At 38.0% G+C, this 25,541-nt stretch overlaps 1 protein-coding gene across 2 annotated transcripts in view; it reads right to left on the bottom strand.

Annotated features, from left to right (window-relative positions):
• Positions 1 to 19,316, bottom strand: part of GABRA2 (gamma-aminobutyric acid type A receptor subunit alpha2) — a 110,457-nt gene extending 91,141 nt beyond the window's left edge. Inside the window, exons 1-3 of one of the 2 annotated variants that reach the window (XM_031687571.2) lie at positions 19,107 to 19,316; positions 18,050 to 18,127; positions 15,317 to 15,432 (exon numbers count right to left, since the gene is read on the bottom strand). In XM_031687571.2, the coding sequence (XP_031543431.2) occupies positions 15,317 to 15,432; positions 18,050 to 18,120 (187 nt within the window). In that variant the 5' untranslated portion in view covers positions 18,121 to 18,127; positions 19,107 to 19,316. Of the gene's footprint in view, positions 1 to 15,316; positions 15,433 to 18,049; positions 18,136 to 19,106 lie in introns of those variants that run through there. The other variant, XM_031687577.2, reaches the window with a different exon arrangement.
• Positions 19,317 to 25,541: the final 6,225 nt, after the last annotated feature.

Below are 25,541 nucleotides of genomic sequence, written 5' to 3'. Positions count from 1 at the left end.
TTTTCAACAGAGATGTGTGTGTGTGCAGGGATGATAGTCATGTAAGATTACTAGAAAGTATGATTTTCAAGCCGGAACCTGAAGAAAGGAAAATGTGTTCCCAGTAGACTCAACAGCTCGTAAAAAGGCGCACAGGCTAGAGAAAGTCAAATGCATTAAAGAATAAAAACTGAAACAAGGTCAGGTAATCTACACCACTTCATGCAAGATAGTGATAAATTGTCAGAGATGAGGCCGGAAGAGTGAACAGAGGCCAGGGGCTGTAGAAACTACCACCTTAAGTGCTCTGGGCTTGATCCTGGAAGTAGTGTGTGGTCATAAAAAGAGTTCGTCCGGGCAGTAGCAAGCAAATTTACACCAGAAAACAGCAGCAGGAGGAGAGACAATCTACAGATAGGTTACTATTTGAGGCTATGGAACTGAATGAAATTCTTCTGGGAAAATCATGAAAGTGAAAAGCAATAAGAGTTCAAAGGACGGAATCTTGGAGAGCGCCCACATTCGGGGAGGGAGAAAATAAAGAAAAAACCAAAGAATGAAGATGGAGAGTGGAGAGACCAAGGATCAGGAAAGAGGAGTGAGTTTCAAAAGGAGGTAGATCTACAATATCAGAAAGAGCAGAGAAGTCAAACAGGGAGAGCTCTGAAGAGATGTGGCCAACTACATCCTATAGAGAGAGACAATGTCCAGCGATGTGTAGAATGCTGGCAAATATAACTTGGCACATTTATCGCTACCTCACTTGTACCTATGACTTCCTAATGAACCATGCTCAGCTTTAAGAGAAGTTCTTTACTGGCATTTTCATGCAATAGAAGTACCTAGTTTTGTACAAATTCCTAACTGCTCGGAGTTGGAAGACCAAACAGCCTTTGTACCCTTCTCAGATGGCCACACTTCGGAGGGTGAGCAGCCTTATTCTGCTAACTTGTATTCAGCCCATACTCATCTGTTTCTCTACAACGAAGGAAAAATTGGTTTTAGATTTCTGTTCCAAGAAACTTGTTTTCTACTCTATTTGCCTTGAAACAAGACACAAAAAGATGGCAGAAATTTTAGATGGAAGAGGTATTGCAGATCATTAGCTACAGTTGCCTCAACTTCATGTTTTGGAAACTGAGGCATGAAGATAATCATTGGCCTTTTATAGAAAGAAAGGGGATTTTCATATAGAAACTAGTGTATTTACGCCCTTGTACACTGCTTTGCCAAAACAGCCTCTTTTGATCGAAGCAAAGTCCCTTTTGTCTCCTAGTGTGTTTAAAATTAAAACACAGTCAATTCTTTAAGAACTTGGATCCTCCGGGTTTATAATCTGGTCTCTATCTAGCATTCTAATACAAACCACGTATAATATTTTTTAAAGGAAATCACACGTTTCATCTGTCCAAAAATAAAATTTTGGAGCAACTTAAACAGAATATAAAATAATTTAAAGAGAGAGCTCTATTATTTTTTTACCTTCAAGATTACACATTTGGTAAAATTTTATTTACCACAGTAATATACTCAGAATTAAATTAGTTTTTTATAATGAATTATTATTAGTTCACAAGCTTGACGTCACCCACCCAAGTACTAACCAGGCCCGACCCTGCTTAGCTTCTGAGATCAGACAAGATCGGGAGTGTTCAGGGTAGTATGGCCATAGATACAAGCTTCATGTCAGTATTTTCCCCAAGACTAGCTAACTGCAATGTCCAATGCATTTTTTGAAGCAGAGTTCAAATGCCACCATGCATTTACCACAAATTAGTTTTAATTTGTTAACTATAGCTATAGATAGGGATATGACCTTATTTATATAGAATGTGACAGAATTAGAGTGTACTGATAACTGAGTAGAGAAATTGAATTTAACATTACAAATCATATCCACAGACTTTAATGGTCAACCTAATATTTACTTGCAATTTTATAAAAGCATTATCATAAGGAATGACTTTATCTGTGATTGTACTCTGAAAAATGTAAGGTTTATCACTGCAACCTTTAGAAACATAAATTATGAATTCCTAATTGTCAGAGTAAAACATGACAGTAATAATAGTAATAGTAATAATAATAATGAGTACTTAAAGGGCCTCTTCTCTTCATTGCACTGTATGCTTCATGAATGCCCCCTGAGGTTGTACAATGCGGCAGTCTTAGCTGAGAACTTCCTTGCTACTCAGACTGAGGCCCAAGGACCAGCAGCATTGGCATCACCCAGGTCCTATTAGAAATTCAGCATCTTGAGCTTCATGGAGATACACTGAATTAAAATCTACATTTTGACAATCACCATCCAGGTTATTCATATACAAATTAAAGTTTTAAGTGCCTTAACTATATCAACTCATTATTGGAATTAATATTTTCCATTTTACAGAGTAGGAAATTGAGGCACAAAATGATTAAGCAACTTTTTAAAAATATTTTTTTAATTTTTAATTTTATTTATTTAACTTTTAGGGGGAGAGGTAGCTAGGTTTACTTATTTATTTTTAGAGGAGGTACTGGGGATTGAACACAGGGCCTTGTGTATGCTAAGCATGAGCTCTACCACTTAAGCTATACCCTATCCCTCAATGATTAAGCAACTTTTATTAGCATTAGTAAATGTGATAGGCATTGCCAGTGGCTTACTGAATATCCAATACATCTTCCTTCTCTGTAATAAATCTCCAATTTTATTCAGAGCGGAATTGTGCCCACCCCCAGGTAGAGTACTCATTTTTCCAGATGCTATCCTGGCTTGAAATAGCTATGATATAAATATGGACACTGGCTGCAAGTGGTGGGAAGGTTTAATTTTCTGATGAAGGGAACTACGGGAGCTGGCACAGTCCCTGCCAATTTAGTCCAGCCTTAACGATGGATATGATAGCTGGAGCTGCAGCAGCCATCTTGGGATCACAAGCTAACAGCGTAAGGACTGAAGTCAACGTTTAGGAAGAAGTAGAAGAATAAAACAGAGTCTGGGTTCTTGATGATGTTCTTGATGTCATCATTTAATACTTTAGTCAGTACTAGGAGCCACCTCCCTTTAGACTTCTAGTTTGTGAGAAAAACTGATATCCATTGGAGCCACTGCCGATAGACATTTCAGTTACTTTCAAACACATCCTTAACTGATAAAGGCTCCCATGCTATTCTTCTTTCACTTATGTCTTATTCTTTTATTCCAACATTATAGAGCTAGGTTTCCTTTGTTCCGAGTGGCATTAAATTTACACTATAAAAAGCCCCTTGGGGTATTATATCTTCTGCTAATGTCTTCAGAAAGAAGTATGTGAAGTGTCACACCACCCTCTCTGAGTGGGTGGGGGAAAATTAGAGCAATGACAGGCCACAAAACTTCCCCAAAGAGAAAGGATCTGATGAAGAGTCACTTCCCACTAACTTTCACATCCACTCACTTCAACATGCTCCTGAACACTTGCCGTATCTGTGAGAGGTTTTGCTTAACCTCTCGGCTGGTCCAAAGCAGCAGCAATGGCAGCAGAAACTGCAGCTGCGCCCACAACTGGCAGCAGTCCGCTGTGTGAGGGTGGCATGCCTGTATGAGAATCCGTCACCAAAAATGACAAAGACTAAATTGGCTGACAAAGGCAGGCGACATCAGTGTAACAAGTAGAACTGCGTCTCAACCTAAACATCTCCATCCTGAGTCAGCAGCTCGGCCCCATGGGACTTCTCATCAGCCCCGAACTTCACAGATGATAATGTAAACCCTCAGTTACCCTCCCTGAGCTAATACTATGAGTCAGACCATCAGTTTGGTGGCAGCCAGAAACACCCCCAGGAGTGTGCAGATTATCTGGGAAGCTTGAAAGAATGAAAGTTGAAAGGAATTCTTCCGCTACAGCAATATTCTCCTCACTGCTTCATCCATCTGGTGTTCTCCTGTAAGAATTCAGGACCTATGATTCTGATTTATATGTTTTAAGAATAGCAAATCGATTTTTGATATTTAACCTACTTTAAATGCCAACATACTATAATATAAGCACCACTGATCATGTTTCTCTACGTGTAGTTTTTTTTCTTTTTAAAGAGAAAAGTGCTTTATTGTTTAATGTTTTTCTTTTCTAATATTCCTATTTTTATTGAAGTGTAGTTGATTTACAATGTTAGTTTCAGGTGTACAGCAGAGCAATTCAGTTATGCATACACATATATACATATATTTTTTTTAGTTTCTTTTCCTTTATGGCTCATTACAAGAAATTGATATAGTTCCTTGTGCTGTACAATAGGTCTTGTTGTTTATCTATTTTATATATAGTAGTGTGTATCTGTTAATCCCAAACTCCTAATCTTATCCTTCCTCCCCTCATTCCCCTCTGGTAACCATAGTTCTTGACAGTCTTCATTGATCCTATAATTCTGTGATCATTACTAAGGCAAAAGCTACTCAAAATGATAAAAGGATGCTCTCAGTTTTAGTTTGGAGGGACTAAAGGGACTTTGCTCTCTTACTAATGCTCTATTGACAGCTTCCATTAAAATAGCTCTACATTTACCCCCGTTCCATTATAACATTTTCACCACCTAAACCCACTCCATTTACTCTTAAGATTCTAGAGTTTCTCTTCCTCTAGTAGCTGTTGGATGAGTCCTCTGCTATTCTTCAAAGCACAGTCATCAGCTTCACATTTTTTGCTTCAACGATTATCCTTTCACATGCCCTAAATAACTGATTAAATCTACCCCCACCCCCAGTCGCCTCTACTAGACCTGAACACCAGCCTTGGAATCCCATTTTCTTTTAATTAAGACTTCCTCTCTTGGTATTCAAAATTCTAATCCTTCTTGTAAACCTGGCTGGCATTTTAGCCCACTATTTCTTTTCTTGAGAATTGGAGAGTTTCTCTATGTAATCATGATAACAAAAATGAATTTGTTCCATTTACCCTAATTCTCTGACTATGGTTGATTTGCTTAATTCTCTGGTAAAGGCTTCTAAAAACTTCATATAATGGAAAAAATGTGGACCCTCCAACCCAAATATCTGAGCAGGAACTCAGTATTTTTGCTTCAAAATCTAACATCATCTCAGGAGTAAACTGGAAGCCTCTCATTTCTTTCTAAAACATCCCATGATGTTTGTCTTCCTCCTCCAAACTACCCCTCTGACTTAAGTCTGGAGCTCTCTTCTGTCCTGAAAAATTTTTCTCACACACACACACACACACACACACCATTCTAAAAGCACCCAATACTTTTACATTCTTAATGGAAGTCAAATGCCTTTCCAATACTTACTAAGACACTTAGGTATCACTACAAAACATAATCTAGACAATAGTTTTGGGAATGCTCTTGGGAGGCATTAATAATTTTTTATCCTTTCTTCAACCTTCCTTCACTTTGTGACCTAACTCTACTCCTCTACTCAAGAGACAAAAATCCAATTGTACCACTTACAATATCACATGCCTAAAATAGTCATAAAATTTATTAGACTTTACTGACCATCTCTGCAAAATAGTTGAAAATGGCAGTATCTGCTTCTGGACACACATTTTCTGTGGATACTATTCAAGAAGAAGGGAAATCTTCCTTTTCCTTTTATTACATTTTAAGTCAACTTAGTAATATCCTAACCGAACCTACCCTCTAAGAATACTGAAATACTTTTATACAGAAAGAATAATGCCACACATGCTACTGGAACAATCTTTGTGCTACGTTTTGCATTTAATCCCCTAATAAGGAACTAACAACCTGAATGTCAACAAAGATATTCATAAAAGGAATGTTCTTATAACAGAGTACTATGTTTTTGAACTTTACGTGAAACTATTTCTGTTTCTAATCATGCGTATTTTAAATATTTAAATAAACAAGAAATGTAAGAAGATTAAACAAAAATTGGTAGTACTTAATTCATATTAAATTAAGATGGAGATGGAATCATACTTCCCTACATGCTAGTTTTTCAGCTTGTAATTTGATGTATAAAGGTATCAAAACTACCACCTAATGTAAGTTACTTAAAATGCAAAAACCCATGGAGACTTTGAAGGGATCTCTATGCATCTTACAAGTTGATATCCCTAATTTGGTAAACTACTATATAAAAGCTCTTTAAATTTCAACATTAATTTCATTGTTATGATACCTCACTCATAAGTGACAAGATCTGTACCTTGAGGAATGATGGTATTTCAAGAGAAAAACAAGTTTTCAGAATTCTGTGTTGGGTCAGGAACATCCAAAATTCACAAGAAATAAACTAAATACTCATAATAGTACAACTCATATGTCTTTTTTTTTTTAATTTCACAGGGCCTGTCTAGTTACTTTTTAACTCATCTGTAGCTCAAAACAAATTAAGATAAGGCAGAAAATAAGTCTTCCTTAGAAAGAGAACTGAGGAGCATCCAGAAGTTTCCACTAGAATTAATACATACCCTACTACCTCTAGGACTTCCACCCTTACCATAAACCCCCTCACAATCCTGCGACAGACACAGAGTGGCATGCTTGCTGGATGCTACACTCTTCTGTAGGTATTACAACTCTCAGCCTGACAGTAAATATATCAGAACCAACCCTTCTCCTTATGGGAAAAGACTCACAGTTCAAAAAAGAAAAGCACAGTGTAATTACACAATATTTGTAATTAAGGAAAGAGTAAAGAAACCGATGTTAGGATACTCAAAAAGCAGAAAGAGCCAAAATATGGTGCAATATGAATTTCTAAAGACCTGGTCCTGTTCATTATTCCAGCATTTCCAGGACCCAGCAAATCCTTGGCCCTTGGTAAGAAACACCTGAATGAATGAGCTACGCTTATAGACACGGAACTTGGCTAGCTTCAGTTGTATGGTACAAGTAAAGTTGGTTTCTTATTCCTCTAAACTTCAATAGCATGTTCTTGGAATGGAACATGCGTTGTGCTGTTTCAAGTTATTGTGAGAATCACACTGTACCTCTCTTATCTGCCTTCCAAGGAACTTCAGCCCCTGGAGACCAACACTACCCCGTGTACATCTTTATATCCTGCAAAGTGTCTGGCACATCATAAGCCTTCAACATATGTGTGTTAGGGAACAGATACTAGAATAATTTCATTTGACTCTTTTCATGTTAACATATTGAAAAGTAATGACTTGCAGAGGCAATGAGGGGCCATGGCCACTACCAGTATAGATTTCTGCAATATGACTGGGCTGCAGCAATCAAAAAAATAATACTAACACAAATGGATGCCTATGGTCCCATTTATCCACTGCTTATTAAGGGATGAAAGAAAGAAAAAGAAAAAGAGAAAGAGAAAGAGAAAGAGAAAACGAAAAACCCTTGCTTGCACCTGAGCTTAAAAGCTAGAGAGGAAACAACATGGTGAGTGAGGAATGCTTGTGCTTAAAAGAGCAAAAATAATAATTCCTCAAAATTAGGACTGTGAACAATGCCTTTCTAGCAGCAATGGTTGAGAGAAGAAGCAGCTATTAACCCAAAATGTTTTAAGGTGAAAACAAAGCCTTAGCGTCAGTTGATTAAAACGTGGGTAGTATTCTCTGGATCACGCACTTTGGTGATGCCCCCGTGAATTCTGAGGGAGATGCTGTTTGGGAAGAAAGCGCCACCACCCAATCTAGTGTATACCATTACTGCCATGTACGCATTGAGTCTGTATTTCCTATAAAATTACCACAAGATATATATGTGTGTGTGTATGTATATATATATATATACATGTATAATTAAAACAACATACTGAGAAAGAATTCTACAAAACTTCACTCTAACCATTTCTGAAGAAGCCCATCTTAGCACATTCCCTGACAACGAGGATGCAAGCAACACAGATCTGTAGTGAGGATGTACAGAAAGTGTTTCTTCATCTGCTTCAAAATATCAAAAAGAATCCAAAAGTCTGCACCTAACATTAGCCCGTTTCTAGTTTAAGCCAGAATGCACCGTGAAAGTGCAAACTAGTTCCATGTCACGGGGAGGATACCACGTCAGGCCCCTGACACTTTTGAAGGAACTGATTTTGAAAGTCATGCCCAGAGTTCCCAGCCTCCCAAAGAGCATTCTGCTTCAGGCACCTAGTACCTTTCTGCTTTCTCTGTTCTGTGCCTCTCACAAAATCATTTTAAATAAAGAGGAAATGAAAAATAACTTGATATTGATCATTTACACCTTTACCAAAAGCTATTTACACACTCATGTGAGATCACCCCAGCTTATCTTCATTTTCTCACTCATGAAAGAATCAAACACGGTGTTTCCTGTGACCTTTTGGCAAACTCAAGTGGGTGGAGAAGATGTGGTGCAGAGTGAAAAAGGCTCTGAAATCTTCTCATGCCTAAAGTTTATCCTGAAGGTTAGGGATAACTGAAGGCACTTGAGGGGACCTCAGAAGGCTGAGTCACAAGGGAATGGAGACTGCATTGTCTGCGGCTCATGCCTCTTCCAGGAGCAGCAGCCCCAGTCACAGCTGCTGAACAAGGAGAAGGCTGAACATCACCATGTTTAAGCGGAGGCTCAACATGCCTGAAGTTTACCCTGCCTGCATCTGAGACTAGAACTTCTTAAGGGCTCAGTCGCTTCCTCTCTGCTCAGCTTGCAAATCACCTGTCCTTTCCCCACCCTTCAGTTCTGTATAGAGATTTCAGATCCCTCTCAGTGTGAGCTCCTTGCTGATGCCTCTGCCGCCCCCTCACCTCATAGGAAGCAGTCGAGCACCAGGCGTGCACTCTGTAACTACAAGACCCATAGCTTTTGCCTTTCAAGTTCCTGGCACATCCCAGGTTAGGACAGTGGACAAACGTTCAGTTTTATGTCCCTGAAATCATACTCTACACCATATGGTGAGGTTTTCATTCTGTAAATATAACTTTGCTCTTATAGGCAAATTCATGATCATGAATTGATGATGCCAAATTGTTATATGTCTCAATGATAATTATAAAGAACAATAAATACAACATATTTCTTTTGTGATTGGCTTTGTTTTCACACATTCAGCACATACACAAAGGTGTGTTACAAAATAAAATCAATAGCATAAGAAACACACAAATATACCCTTTCTTTAAAAATAGATGATTTGTGCCACAATTTATCCTTTTTTTAGAAGTCACAGCTTTTATAAATGAAGGGAAACACAGAGATGGCCTCTATTGCTTTCATAGTAGGATAATATCTACAAGTATTGCGTTCCTACTCTGTCTGCCAGTCACTCCAAAGGATTTAGATGCTAAAAAAAAATAAATTAAATTAAATCCTTAACAAATCAATAGGTCACACACTTTTACTTCCCTCATTTTACAAATTAAGAAACCAAAGCAAGAAGAGGTTGAGTAACATGCTAAAAGTTTTGGAGTCAATGTATTGTGGCAACAGAATTCAAATCCAAAGATGCTGGTGTTCCAAGGCACTGATCTTAACCATTCATTACTTTCTAAAATAATGCAATGCTATCCTGAGGTCAGATGTACTCAGGTTCTGGGAGAGGTCAGATTTTTTTGTATTGATTTTAACCACTGAATAGCCTATATTTGTGTTTATAAATTTGAGACTAGGAAAACTCATACAAGCATGTTATCATCTATCTCTCTATAGCCTGAGGGGAAATATCCAAGAGTGAATTTGGAAACTGACCCTCAGACCCTAAGTCTATAATCTGACATCATGTTTTTCATGGGCTTTAAGAAGAAAGCTTCTTCGAGTTTTCAGAGTACAAAACAAGAGCACTGGGGGGAAAATTCTATCTAGACAAGCTCCTTGAAACAGCTTTTCAAAATGCAGTTAAGCATGGTACTCAATCTAGATTTTCCAGACTGAATCTATAATTTAGATACCAAGCCTTGTCATTTCTAATAGTTGTCACTGTTGAGCATCGTGGATGTTAGCTGTCATAAATATATGAGGCCTGTCTTCACACTCATTTTTTTCAATGACCCCATAAAACTGGTCCAAAAAACAAAGGTTGCTTCTTTTATTCAGTTAACAATTTAAAAGCCTCTTATGGAATGTGAAAATCCATAGGTGGGACCCAAGCTATTAGCTCCAATGACTAAAATGAAAACAAAAGGGAAAAACTGATTCAGTTATTAGTTCTAACTAATCTGTATGTATGGTCTTGGTAGATAAGATATCAAAGTAAATTCATCTCAGGTTTCCAGACTTACAAAGAAATAAACCAACCAAATGCACAAGACCTACCAATGTTTTCTTGGCATGTTTTCAAGGATACTACCTTCTAAGAGGATGTTCTCCTTAAACAACTCTCCTCTGCTGTTTCTAACAATACTAACATCTATCCATTGTATGTCACGTTATGCTTTCTTAAAAATTTTAATTTACTTGAGCCACACGATATCCTTGAGAGATAAACAGAGTAAGTAGAATCTCTCCTCCGATTTCACAGATGAGTAAATTAAGTCGCAGACAGGACTAATGAATCACCCAAAATCACAGTTAGTTCAGGGCAGAATCACAGCTGACGTAAGTCAAGAGTTTGAATAACTGGTGTAATAGTTGTTTTCCATTCAGTGAAAAGTCAGCTTAAAATATTCTGATGCTAAGAGTGAAAGGCCAGTATGATAATTAAATGATAATTGCTTCGATGATTTTAAGGATAAGGTAAGTTCTCTAGTTGAGTCTTTTCATCATGGTAGCATATTAAGAAAAAAAAATGATGTATAATCTTTTATATGTGTTGTATAGCACAGGGAACTATATTCAATATCTTGTAGTAACTTATAATGAAAAAGAATATGAAAATGAATATCTGTACGTTCATGTATTACTGAAGCATTATGCTGTACACCAGAATGGCACAGCATTGTAAACTGACTATATTTCAATAAAAATATATACACAAAAAAATTAAGAAACAAAAAAATAAAAAGCAATATTTAAAAAAAATTAAACATAAAATAAAAACCCAGAACACATAAGCAGAATATGCTTCGAGAAAGGAAAACAGGAGCTAGATGGCAGACATGGTTAGGGGATGTTCACACAGTTGTGCTTTCTTACTGAGACAAACACATATTTGTTTCCAAAAATAAAATATATTTTATTTTGCAAAAAAAATGAAATAAATGAATAAAATTAAAATTCATTCAACAAACATTTAATTGCATGCTTACTATGTGCCAGGCACAGTTCTAGATGCTTGGGAATCAAACAACAAAACAGGCAAAAATCCCTAACCTCAGTGAGCCTATGTTCTACCAAAGAGACAAAAATAAGCAACTGACGTACTGATAATAAAACACTATTATCTTGTATACTAAAATATTGAGTGCTAAGAAACAGAAGAAAAACTGGTCATGGGTGTAAGGGAAGAATCAGAAGTGGGGGTGAGGGAGCGATGAGACTTGCTAACGAGCAGACACCTGCAGTGTTTATTTGACTGGTCAGGGTAGGCCTCACTGAGAAGGTGCAATCAACGAATATCCAGGGAAGGGGGAACAGTCAGGGAAAAAGCTCCAAGGAATATCCTGGTGTGTTAGGAAGGAAGTCGGCGTGACCGCAGCAGGCTTAGCAAGGAGAGTTGTATGATGTGAAGCCAAAGAAAGGACAGGAAGATAGATCATGCAGGCCCTTGGAAGCCACAGAAAGAAATCTATTTTGTCTTTTGATTGAAGTAGAAACCATCGCAGGATTTTGCTCTGTTGAGTGATGTGATCAGACCCATAGTTAAAAGAGGACCCATTGTTCTGTATACCACAAATATATAGACTGCTAAATGTCAATTATATCTCAATAAAACTGGAAGAAAAAAAGAGAACCCACAATCATTAAACACCTAAATCCTATCACTCAATGTAGTGTATAATCTTTGCTGTGTATATGAATCCCAATTTTCCCTCCTCCTCTCAGAATAAAATACTAGCGAGCCTATTTTCCCCAAGAAAACTCCAAGGCTCAGCATGTCTAAGTAGTTTGTCTAGGATGAGATCTAGTAAGTTGTAGAGCTAGGTGAAAAGAACAATTTTTCTCACTCAATCTAAAACTGATTGCTCTTCCTTATACACTCATTTATATTAAAGTTACAAAGGAAAAAAGTAATAATTGAGATTAATTATCCAGATTACCCATCAATAGAGATGTTCAGTTTGATATATTAAAATTGAATCAAACTCAATTTTTCCCTTATTATTAATTTCTGGGACATAATGATACAAATAATTTCCTTGAACTTTCTATTTGAAATGACATATGAACATCCAGGCTAAGAATTTTGGACATGGAAATAATCATAATAATTACAGAAATGTACCAGAGTATATTTATGAAAATTTTCAAGGGCTTCTAGTTATTGTTCTATATTAATTCTCTACTATATGTCACTTTGCTAAATCCTTTGCATATATCAGTTTTTAATACTCATCAAAAACCCTAAGAATACTAATAGTAATCCCACTTTATAGATGACAAATGTGGCCCCAGAGAGGCTAAGTATTGTTAAGGTCACAGGACTAAAGCTGGGATTTAAGCTAAATCTCTGCAGTCTAAAGTTAGGTTCTCTCCACTAAGCCACGGTGTCTTTCTGCTGCACGATGCTCAACATATCACCTCAACATTCCCATCTAAAAGATCAGCCAGATCTGAGTAGCCCCATTTTCCAGATGATTAACTGGTCGTAGAAAAGTTAATCAAGCAATCAACCTTTATTTTATGGCCGCCATATGCAAATCAATATTTAGTTACTGAGAGCGCAGAAGATTCATGATACAATATCTTGCCTCAATAAGCTCACAATCTTGTTCAGGTAACAAGAGACACATAAAAAGGTAATAAATAATCCAAGGTAGCAAATAATAAGTACCACATGCAATCCAGAGCCAACAACCGCTAAAGAAATTCAACAGAGAGAAAATTGAATCTGGGCGTTTCAATTCAGTTAAGAAAGATTGTTACTAAAAGGACCCATGCTGAGGTGGTCTTCACAGGAAAACTGGGGTTTAGATCAGCAGAGAGGATAAGGAAAAATAATTCTAGTGAGTGTGGATAACATGATCAAAGGCCAATGGAGCAGATGGATTCTCATGAGAAAATGAAGAGATGACTTTGAAGTGCAGGATGGACGGATGGCAAAGGGAAAATGAAGCAGAGAAGTAAACTGTAAAAACTTTTGATTGTCAAATTAGGAATTTACAGGAGGAGGAAAGGAATTGATTTTGTTTAACTGACAGTATGTGGGACCTGCTTTGTGTACACTTTTGTTTCTATGATCCTTTCAACAACCCTGTAAGGTAGGACGTTAAATACATCATGGCCATTTTAAATGAAAGTAAACAGATCCCCTGGCCAAGGCACAATTTTGGGTATGTAGATGGAGCAGAATTTCTCATCTAGATCTATCTGCACGCAAGGCCTATATTCTTTCCACTGCCCCCTCATTGCTGTCTACCAACAGCAGTGGGGAACCTCTGAGGGTATTTGATCAAGAGAAGAGAATGACACATGAAAAGCATCAACCAAAAGAAGGCTAATCTGACTGTGAGATACTAGCATATGTCCAATGTCAGGGAAGGATTGAGGAAGGAACACACCAAGCAAGAAAAGCCACTGAGTCAAATGCATTAACCTAAATAACACAGTGACAAGAATCTATATGCGAATGCCGACAAGGGAGGTGAAGAGAATAGAAGAGATTTTACAAAAGAAATATGAAGCAGTAAATGGTGATACCCATGACCTGCAACAAGTAGTTTTTACTTCCCGACTAGACGCCCATGGTGTAAATATTGCTCCTGGAAACTCAGAGACAAAAATCCAAGACCTAGCTCAAATATTTTAAGGTTTTGACAGCATATGATTTATTTAAAAGTGATAAAATCTATGCCTTGGGAAAAAATCTGCTTTAGTGCAGTCTACCTCTCAAACCACCATCATGAACTATAACAGCCTTATGCTGGGCATTTGTCTACTGCATGAGTTTGACATGAGCTCCTTGCTGTACAGGCTGACGTGGACAGTAATTCCTTATATTCATGGTCATTCAACATGTTTCCATGACTAAGGAAACATTCTTTTCTTTTCCTTTTACTAAACTAACTGTACGTGAAACAACTGAGCTCTCCCTGAGAGATACCATGTGTCATATTGCTGAACATCATTCCTCCCTAGCACTTCTCTTTTCCAATACGACGTACCACTCAGGATTCAAGACAAAAACTAACAGCAATTAAATGGCATATTATTTAAAAACAAGTTGGGTCTTTCCTGACCTTTTCCAGCTCCTGAGCAATGCAAACCACACAACTGCCAAATATATGTATAGAATTAACAACAACCTATATTTTTCAAAGACAGTATTTACATAAACATCCAGGCATTTAGTCAATACACATCTTTTCAAGCAACTTAATATTGCAAAGTTGCCAACCTGGTGATAATCAGAATAATTATACAAATCTTTTATCAGTATCAAGTGTTCAAATAATTTGTCTTAATTTTGAATTATTAATTAATCTGAACATCCTAATAAATATAATATATATGAAAAATGTTATATAAATGATAATATATATATGTCTGCATATACACATGTCAGAATTGTTGAATAACAATAATTTGACTAGAATCATTTTAGGAATTACACACCTACCCTACTTTTACCTAATTCCCTTAGCATCAGCCAACTATGCTGAAGGACAATTAAAATTTAACATGTTAGCCAAGCTTAATTTCTTTCACCTCTATGGATAAAAACAGATTTGTTTCTCTGAGCTGAAAATAGATGTTTAAGTTCGAAATCAAACTGTGCCACAGCCCAACAAAGTTAGGCCTACAGCTAAAGGATATCTAAAACGCCTTTGGAAGTTTCAAGAATGTCAGACCTGTGCTGTATTTTAGAAACGTCACATGCATGCGTCAAGAAATATCATCACAGAATAATAAGTGTATTTCCTGAAATACAACCCAGATAGTCTTTCATCATTTTTTTATGTTCTTCATATCTCCATATCTGTACCAATATGAAAGTAGGCATCTGTAAAATTCAGTGAGGGAAACTGGAGATACTGCACAAACGCATCTGCCCAATAACATTACACTTTCACATACTCTAAGTTTGAAAAACTTAGCCATTATGAATAAAACTAATTTAAAAACTCTTCATGCACAAAGTCTGGGCTCTATATGACTTCTATAAAACATATGTTAAATACATTGTGTATGTATAAAAGAAATCAGAAATAATGTTTATTTCATATACCTTATTTTTTATTATCTATGTTTGTTTAGTATGGGGCAATACATTCATATATTAAAAACCTATTAAAATATAAATATTACCCTTAACTTTTAAAGGCATTATTTTGTCAGAGTTCAAAAAAAAGAAAACTATTTTTACCTCCCAGTCCTGGTCTAAGCCGATTATCGTAACCATCCAGAAGTCTGTCTAGAATTCTTGTAAAGATGGTAATGTTATTTTTAGCCTCATCTTCTTGGATGTTAGCCAGCACCAACCTAAACAGATAATTTTACAAGCTGATATATATACATATGTGTGTTTTGCAAGCGCTAACATGCTCTTCTTCCTTGATTTGAATTTTAAGGCTCCCTAAGCTATCAGTGCCATCCGTTTTCCTCCTTTTTTTTTTTTTCCACTTCTATAAATACCAGTCTGCTTGTGGGAAAGGTAAACATGCTGTTGGAAATGGATAGTAAATACTAGATTATCAGAAAGTTTGATGTCAAAATTATTTCAGATTTCTAACACATAGCATTCTGTGTGAACTAGTCATTTTTTCTAAAATCCACTCCCTAGAATATATTATGATTGTAGAGTATCACATGCAGACAGTATTAGTGATGTTACTCTGCATTTAGAAAGGTACAAAAACCAAAGGGACCCCTGACATAATTCTTCAGTGATTTGAATATTAATTGGAAAATGAACTGCCTCCTTGGAGGCACAAAATTTCTCTTCCTTCCTCATAAATGTCTTTTCTTTTTATGTCTTTTTCTCTTTTAAAGCAAGATGATTTCCTTACTTTGGGTATACCTCCACCCAATGGCCAAGTGCAATATAGACATCAGGGAAACTCCGCTGGCTGTGTGCCAGGCTCCAATGTAGCCAGGAGGTGGAGGTGGGCTCTGGGAGGATCAGCAGCACACACACAGCTCCAGAGAGCCTTGGAGGAGGACCCCTCCTGACTGGTCTCTGAGGAAAGTGACAGAGGTCATCCAAAGATTAAAATGCTTAGCTACTTTGTATGTGCATGTGTGTGTGTGTGCACGTGAGATAAATTTGCGGAAAGAATAAATGGTCTTAAAATATCACCGGAAAAGGGTTAGCAACAGTGATTTTCTCCATTATTTCTCCATCAGAAAGCCAGAGACCTGATTTTGTGACATTTGGTGCAGAAGCAACTGGATGTATAAAACAGAATGTCCCTTTTCACTGCCTTTTTTTTTTTTCATACCCAGAATGATTCAGAGATTTAAATTACTGGCCCCAAAAAAGAATCGTTTATATAATAGAATAAAATACTGGCATGAACATTACAGGTCAAATATAGAACAGAAAACTAGTAGACGGAAATATGGATAAGGACTGAGGACTTCCAGTGATTATTAACTAGCCACAGTTTACTTACTCCTTTAAAATCAAAGATTACATGTAATTGCATTCTGATCAAGGTGTATTGTGTGAAATATCAGTGACAGAATTCATTTGCATTTAAATGATTACACAGCTAGTAGTTAAAAATAGCAGTAATACATAAAAAAATTGGTAACCAACTTCAAATACTCTCTTGATAGAAAAGAAAATATTAAAATACTGATATAAACATTTTTAAATTATGTAAGCAAATTATTTCATACCTTCAAGCCTCAAAAGTTTTTATATTGCCTTAAGCTAATTTTAAAAACAGTCCCTAAGATAGTCATAAACTTCCACTTAGGGATTTTTCATGGGAAAGTGTTTTTTAATCACATACCACATTTGCTTTCTAAAGTCAATACTAAGATTTTAAATGAAGAGATACTTTCCAATTAAAAACAAGGCTTTATAAACAGATCCCTCAATTCTAGAAAGTATTTTCATACTTTGACAATTACTCAGACAGGAAAATAAAAATTTCAAATGGAAATAAAGGCATTACAAAATCATAGAGACTAACTGTTCTTTTTTTTAAAGGAATGGTTACATGGACATTCTTAAGAATTTTACATTTTAAGTCTTCTGGTATTTTGAAAACCATAGCCTACATTTAGGCAGTAAATAAAAGATGGCCACTTTTCTGACTTTTATTATCTGATGATAAAAATCAGAAAAGACTACAATTAAGATGAAGTTATTGAAAGCAATAGAACTTCAATTTCATGTTTGTAGAATATAAGCAAAATAAAATTGGTTACATTTGCAAAATAAGTACTTTTTATGACAGGACAATTTTAGGAATAAAAAAATCTCTAAATCAATAATATGAAAAGTTGATTAATAAATCAAGCTTTTGTTTTATTGTTTGTGATTGTGAAGTTGTATACTACCTCCACCTAGAGGTTTGAGACTCACACATCATTTGGTTTTTCTATATTGACTGAAAGAGCCAAGACCACTTAAGCAAAAAAAGGAAGGAAGCAAGAAAACCAAAAAGAAAGAAAAAAGAAAAGAAGTTAACACTCAAATCATTTTAGTTTGTGCTTTTCTCTTTGGCTGAAAGGAAAACAGTTGGCTTCTTTACTGAATTTTAATGTTAGTACAGTGGCTCATAACTTAACCACTTCAGTTCCTTGCAAGAATATGTCATTCAAAGGATATTCTTTTCTTTGGTGGTCTTTCTTTCTTTCTTTCTTTCTTTCTTTCTTTCTTTCTTTCTTTCTTTCTTTCTTTTTTCTTTTCTCTCTTTCTTAAATGTTTCTATTCATTTTTGTCTTTTATAACTAAAAACAAGAAGCAGTGAACTTTTACTTGTCTGCACTTTATAGTTCAGTTTTCTGGCACAACCTTTTTTCAAGAGAAATGATCCTTCAGAATACTTCAGATTCGCAAAAAGCCACCTCTGTTTTGATGGCATTCGAGAAATACACCTTTACCCTGAATTTAAAATGTCAAAAACAGTAAATAATGTCTCACCTGGCTGGGTCCCACACCAAGAAAACAAGAAGCAGCAACTGCATGCTGTGGACGTTCAGTTTCGTCTTCATCGCCACTCTTTGTAAAGTCTTGGAAGAAAAACAAAACAGACTTAAAATTACATTCAGTCTCACCAACCAAATGGCCCCAAAGAATAACATTTCCACTGGGAATTGGAGTTAAAGCATATGGAGATTATTCCAGCGGAGTGAGTGTAGGCTGTGATGACCCAAGGATTTTTTTTTTCTTTTCTTTCTTTTCTTCTCTGGGAAGAAAGACGACCAAATAATCAGACTTTGTTCTGCCAGGAACTTCCCCCAGCCCCATCGTAAGCAAACACTGTTTTGTGCACACACACGTAATAATAACACACGGGACCCTGAGCTAGAGAATAGAATGGTTTGGAGGGGAGACCGAAAAAGGGGAGGAGAGATGGGTACTTCGTGCCACAGTCCCCTCCACCAAGACCACCCCCGCATCCACAGCGAGAAAAGCAAAGGGAAGCCAGCCCACTTTTTTCGATTATTATTCTTTCATTACAATGAACTGCAGTCCTCACGTCTTCACTACTTCACTCTCTTTAAAATAAATTAAAATAAAATAAATAAAATAACCTCCCTCACTGCCCATCCACAGTTGCCCAAGACCACGTCTTGGAGGCAGACGGGTTCGGATTAACTGCTGCGAAACGACGCGTTTGACAGCTGTTCCGGAGCCGAGGATCACAATCCGAGCAGGAGCGTGAGGCTCCGGGATCCAGGAGAGGCAGGCAGGCAGCGGCGATCACCGAGTGCAAAGTTGGAGACTATAAAAAAGCCAGGCTAACGTGCTGCCCGGCCGGGCGGGCGTCTCGGGTTTTATTGTAGTTGCAAATACGCTTCTGGTGAAGAGTATCGAAATTGTTTTTTAAATGTTCTGGGGAGGAGGGGGCGACCCGAGCCTCCTCGGTTGCCAGCGAGCATCTGAGAGTCGGGCGGGGGGAGATGAGGCATGCACGGGAGGCAAAGGTAAATGGGGAAGTCATGGTCCCAGCTGGGACCAACGCGTGCGACCTTACCAGAAACAGCAAGCAGAACTGGGTGTTTTCCTCCCTTTGCCCTGATCTCGAAGAGATAGGAAACTTGAGAGAGAGAGAAAAAGAGGGAGAGAGAGAGAGAGACAGGGAGAGAGAGGGAGAGAGGGAGAGAGGGAGAGAGAGAGAGATTGACTGCAGCAGCCGGGCGAGCGGGGAGCGATGAGCTGATGGAAGCCGAAGGAGAGCGCGAGGAGCGGTGGCAGCGGCGGCGCGAGGAGTAGAAGGAGGCGAAGGCGTCCGTAGTGGCGGTGATGGGCGGAGGAGGAGGAAGAGGAGGAGGGGAAAGCGTTGGCAGGAGCGGGCGGGGTGGGGGGGATGCGAGCAGCGGCGCGGTGCGCGCAGGCAGCAGCGGGCACGAGCCCCACGCCTGGAGTAGGAGGAGCCAGGCCTGGGAGGAGGGCTAACGAGGTTCCCCCGAACGCAGGGACCCCGTACCCCCGCCCGGATCCCGCGTAACCGCCCGCCGCCCGCCGTGCACCTGCAGCGGCACAGCCCCGGGCGGCGGCGAGCGCCCGGGTGCGCCCGGAGCACCGCTCCCCGCGCCCACGCCGCGCCGGAGGAGCGGAGCCCACGCGCCGCCTGGGACTGCTCCCCGCCGCCGCCCGCCGGGGCTCCCCGGAGGCCCCGAGGTTCCTGGGGGGCTGCGGGTGGGTGCTGGTGTGGAGTCGGGAATGCAGTGTGTCTGTGCAGCCCTAGATCTCCGGGGCGTCGCCCTGCCGCCTGCCCCCTAACATGCCCTAGCTCTGGAGCGACGTGGCTGCCGAGAAGAGGTGAAGAGGTACCGCTCCCGCTGGAGCGCCAGGGGACTAATCACGCCTGTACTTGGTCATCGGCGCATCCACGGAGCGCCAATTCCAGGCATGTTGCGTGGAATCAAACAGCAGGAAGTTTCTTCGATTTTTCTGAGCCCTCTTGGTGTACCACACTCATTCCTTCACACTCCTGCAATCAGCACCAATTTTCCCTCAAAGCTCTGTGGGCTGGAGACTTCCCGGGAGCCGGTCAGTAAAGTCCATTATACACCTTGGGAAACCCGCTCCCTCTCAGCAGTTCTTCCCCTCAATCTCTTTTCACAGGCAACCTCCCGAGCTGGTCATCAAACTCAGTCGACCGCTCTAAAAAAGTTTACATCCTCCCCCAACCCCTCCACCCCCACCCTCACCCCCACCCCCCCCCCCCACCCCCAGCAGGAGGGGACCTGCTTTTTCTATTACCTCCACAAGTTCTTTCCCCACAGAGGACAATGTGGTAGGTGTTGAGGTCTTCTCTTTTCAGGGCTTTTTTTAGCTGGCTTGGAGACCTGTTGTAATTTCAGCCCCAGCCGTACACTTGCAGCACCGTGTTTGATCTGTGTCATTTCTCTTTATCTGAGATGATAAAATCCAAACGTGCAACTTGAGCAACAACAAAAAGAACATTTTCCTTTTTTGTACTGCACATAAGACAGAATGCTATGTACACCCTACTAAGACAAAGCAGAGTGGGTGTTTCTCATCAAGAAGTTGTTATAAATGTGAGACATTTTAAAAGAAAAAAAGAGAAAGGTCTGCTGATATATTTCCGTTGTTTAACATTCAGTCAATATATGCCAAATACTTCAGTTTCCTAAGTTATGAACCCCAAATTCAGATGTTTTTCCTGGATGGTGCAGTTTTCATAACAGGCACTGCTAATCTACAGTAAATTTTAGCTTTGCTTTGAAGATTATGTGAGGAGAGTAAAACCTTTACATTGTAAATATTTCAAGCTGTTCTTTTTAACCTATTAATCACCACTTTCTGAATGAGCATTTAATAAGCTACAACCTAAACAAACATTTGCTCTATTTAGCTGCCTCTGTGAAGAACACCAACCAGCCTTCTCCTCCATCATTAATATTCTCTTCCTGACTTGCCCACTGCAGAGTCTAATTGAAATTCACGAAGATAAAAAGCATGCCATTTAAAACCTTGCAACTAGGGAATCTAAACATCTACTTGGTGGGAACACTTCACTTCCTACTGTATTTTCCTATTTTCCATTTCCATGACTCAGTCTTCATTTAGCTCTCTATCGCTTCACCATTTATATTATTATTAAATTGTTTATATTATTATAATGGTGGTCGAACAGCTCATGGTTTCTTTCCAACCTTAATTGCTATGCTACAAAATCTCCCTTTCATGAATGTAACACATTTTTTCTAAAAATCTTCGTAGATTATTTTCATACTTATCACTATAGTCCCTTGGTTTCTAATGATGAATGATGGAATTTAGTTTTAATTGCTTTATCTCAAAATTTGTATTTATTGAAATTTGTTCTAAAAAATTAGCTTTTCCCACTAGCATCCTTAATAAATTTCTAATCTCGTTGCTATATGACCCATTTGTATGGAACTTCACAAAGTTCAAACTATTTTTGATGATTTCACCACTTACTTTTTAAAAAGCTGTATGTTAGAACAGTCTGTGGATTTGGATGTGCACTTACTTGAGAGAGACTCAGTAAAAGCTAGATTCAAAAAATTCACTACAAAAACTGTGATTTTTAGTTCTTCCCCACAAAATGTTTACAATGTTATTGAAGCTGGATAGCTGTGATTTAAACTTCAAAGCACACATTAAAGGAAATGGAAATCAGAAAACTGATTGCAAGCAGTGGACCTCTACCTTTATAGAAATATCTATACTGATATTTCACTGTGTTACTAATCCAGCCAAATTTTTTCTAGGATTGCCCAGCTCCCATAAATACCTGATAAATCCAGTCTGATTTCCTTCTTTCCTCTCTGTAATGGAGTGCATTGAACTGCCTGTGATTTGAGAGCTGGCCTGTGTAGGTCATGACTAAGCTCTTCCTACCCACTCCTTTTAGAGCAGGTCCTAAGGCAGCCAATGCCATAGAAGATCTGACAACTAATTGGTGGCCAGTAAACCCATTCCCACCCCAGCTCAGGCAGCGCAAAACCTTCTGCTTGACCATGTTTCAGTTACCTTCCCGTGATTTGGATGGGACGGGGGCGGGGGTCACTTCTTACATATCCCCATCCCTGACACCCAAGTCCCTAAGGAGATTTCCACATGAGGACCAAAAATAAAAGAAGATGAAGAATTTAGGGATCGTGGTTTTGTCTGATTTTGTTTCCTGATAGCTCACAATATTGTACCATTTTAAAATTCATTTAAAATTTAAAATTCACAAAACTGTTCATGTTTTTTAGCAGCTATTTTGTAGAGCTTCCATTTTTAGGGCTCAGCTATATAAAGACTTGGCACTACTGCTCCAGGGAACTACTACTCTGTAATCTATATATAGGGAACCTCACGAATCTTTAGGTTTTTATAAGATAATATGTCTATATAAGGATATAGAATATATGTATGTATATATTATATATACATACGTGCACACAGATGTACAGATAGTTCTCGGTAGAAAGGTGTCTGGACTAATACAGATAGGCAGAAGGATTTAATGAGACTAGCATTTATATAACACATTTCTACGAAATGCTTTTAGCCTGACTGCCACGTAATTTGGGCTTAGAGATTTTTACATACTTTGAAGAGAAGTACCAGAATTGGTTCAACAAGAATAGCATCTCACCATATTTACAAATTTTAAAATACCAGCATGTATTTCATATAATAAATATATATACACTTTACAGACTTTCCTACGTGAGTCATTCATTCAAATGAGAATATATATTTGTGCAAAAATAGGAACTAAAGCAGAGATTATCCTGTTTTCACAGAATTAAATACTAGTCGGTACTCTTCCCCAGGATGCTTTATTAATTTCAGCAGGTTTGGAGTGCAAGTCTGTTCTCACATATTCACCACATTGTAATTGAGAAAAAAAAAAAAACTGGGGCAAATACCCATTTGGTAATTCTCAAGTCAAAACTATGACCATCAAGCTCCATTTTTTCCTGTAAGTTGCATTTAGATCAATGGTTCTAATATGTCCACTAGGCTCTAAGATTTTGCAAGAAGTAACAGCTGGAAAGTGGGAGGAACTAGCCTTATAAACAAATAATTCCAAAATTCCTCCGCTAAATAAATGTATCTAGGGCACATTTCATTAGAGCTAAATATATCACATATACTAGCTTGGATAAACTATGCACATTACCTTCTTAAAACAGATTAACTCTCTGTTCATAAAATAATTTTACAAACCTTACCCAACTTGCAAATCAAATATATCATGCATTCAGGATACCCTAGTGGTTTCTAAGATTTAAAAAAACCAACTACTTACATCAAATACATATACAGAGTAATTTGTGAGGAAATCCTTTTGCTTTCCTTTTGTGAAATTACAGATAGAATTTGTTTCCAGGTTCTTCAGCTGCTTTCTAAAACAAAGAGAACATTCCAGTAATACAGACCAAAAGCTCCCTTATTGGAAAATACACCATTCATTTCATTGAAGAATAAGCTACTACATGATGGACAGCTTTTGCCTATGAGGCATGTTCCCTAAATAATAATAATTGTAATGAAAATAAGAAACATAAACGTATAATATCTTCATTAGTATAAAAACTTGGATCCCATTCTAAGTACTTCAGATTTATTTATTTAATTACTCTTCAAAGCAAAAGTTACATTACTGTTACTCCCATTTCACTGATACAAAACTTAAGGCACAAAAAGTTCAAATTAACTTATGACCTTCCAGTGAAGGAGCCAGGTGTAGAGCCCAAGCAGTTTGGGTCCATGCTTAATGACTATACTGCATTGTCTCTTGTTCCTTAACAGCCTAAATTCAGCTTCACATGTGTAGTCTCACCCTTTAAACTTTGGACGAAATGTTTAACTGATGACATGTTGGTGTTATCTGAGTAGTGTAAGTCTGTTAGTGACAGCCATATATTCATTTAACGAGTCTAATTGAGTGTCCGTTATGTACAAGACACCACTCTGGATGCAATGATAATAAGGCATGGTCCCTACTCTCATGGGAGATTATATCAAATTGAAAAGGCATGAAATAATATATGTTGTTAATTGCAAACAAATTAACGACCAAGGCCTATACATGTTCTCTAAAAACTGTATGTTTCTAAATCAATACTACCTTTACTAAGTAATAACGTGCAGTTTGAGAAAAAGAATGCAACACAGGGCGTGTTTCTTTGAATAATTCACAAATCTAGTTGTTACCATGTAACAATTACTAAGTTGATTCTTATTATTAAGAAGACTATTAAGTACTTTCCATGATGCAAAAAACCACTTAAGAAGAAGCCCCTAGGACCAGGAAATGATCACATCCGTAGTGAGAAAAAAGATCTATTTTATATGCATATTTTCTGAATAATAACAACTCATCAAGCAAAATGTTGCAGAGGAAGCCAGTAATAATAACAACAAAATCAGAGGAGGGAGGACGTCCAAGACCTAGTTTGGGCCTATTTGTATACATCTCAGGTGGGAGAAGATTTGTCTCACCTGAAGGATTATTCCCATATCATTTTTTTTTAGCATCCAAAACTCTTTCATCATGAGAGGAAGAGAGGATATACTTAGTGTGTAGAAATAAGTGAAAACGTAATCAGGCCATGAGTATTTCATGGTCAGTCAGAGAGACATGAAAGAGAAAATAGAAACCAATTATTTCTAAGAAAAAGTGAAAAATACCATGGCAAATTCATTATGGATATCAAATTATTTTAAATAATGATATGTAGACTATTTCCCTTTCTAGGGAACTCTTTGTATTTGCCAGAGTATCTTGCTCATAGATGCCCGATAAATAATTGCTGATTTCTTTGTAGAGTTAAGCACTTTGGAATACAAATTGGGAGCCTTAGTGCCAGTGTTTAAAATGCCATGACCTTGGACAATCACAGCTATAATATACTGGTAACTCTCAAAGCTTTCTCCACCTCTCACAACTCACTGTACATCACTGGTAGACAACATCTTTCCTCGAAAGGCATCTCCTCTGATGTTCTGTATTGTATCGTACCACCATCCTCCCACCAAAATCCCCCAAACTGAGAGTCATTCTCAACTGTATTTCCTCAACACCCTCTTACACACACACACACACACACACACACACACACACACTCTCTCTTACTGTTGCTGATAAAATACCTCCTATCTATCCATTATTCTGATCCATTCTGCCCCTTACCAATTCCATTGTCTTGGCCCTGCCCTCGTTTGGTCCACTGCAGTACCAATAAGCAATTGCTTACTAACTGGTTCCTCTACCTCCAATCTCAGTTTTCTTCAGTTTATTACCTACAGGTCCAGCGAAGAATTGTCCAAAACCAATTTGATAGAGTCTCTCAATCATTTAAAATTCTTTGTTGATAAATATATAAGGTGTAAACTCTTTTGCACATCGTATCTGACCCATTTATATCTCTAGCCTCAACTATGATCTTTCCACAAACACGTTGTCTCACACACA

The sequence above is a fragment of the Vicugna pacos genome, chromosome 2, assembly GCF_048564905.1.
Source record: "Vicugna pacos chromosome 2, VicPac4, whole genome shotgun sequence".
Taxonomy (NCBI): domain Eukaryota; kingdom Metazoa; phylum Chordata; class Mammalia; order Artiodactyla; family Camelidae; genus Vicugna; species Vicugna pacos.
The sequence above is the reverse complement of the archived record's forward strand: the minus strand, read 5'-3'. Positions and strand labels throughout refer to the sequence as shown.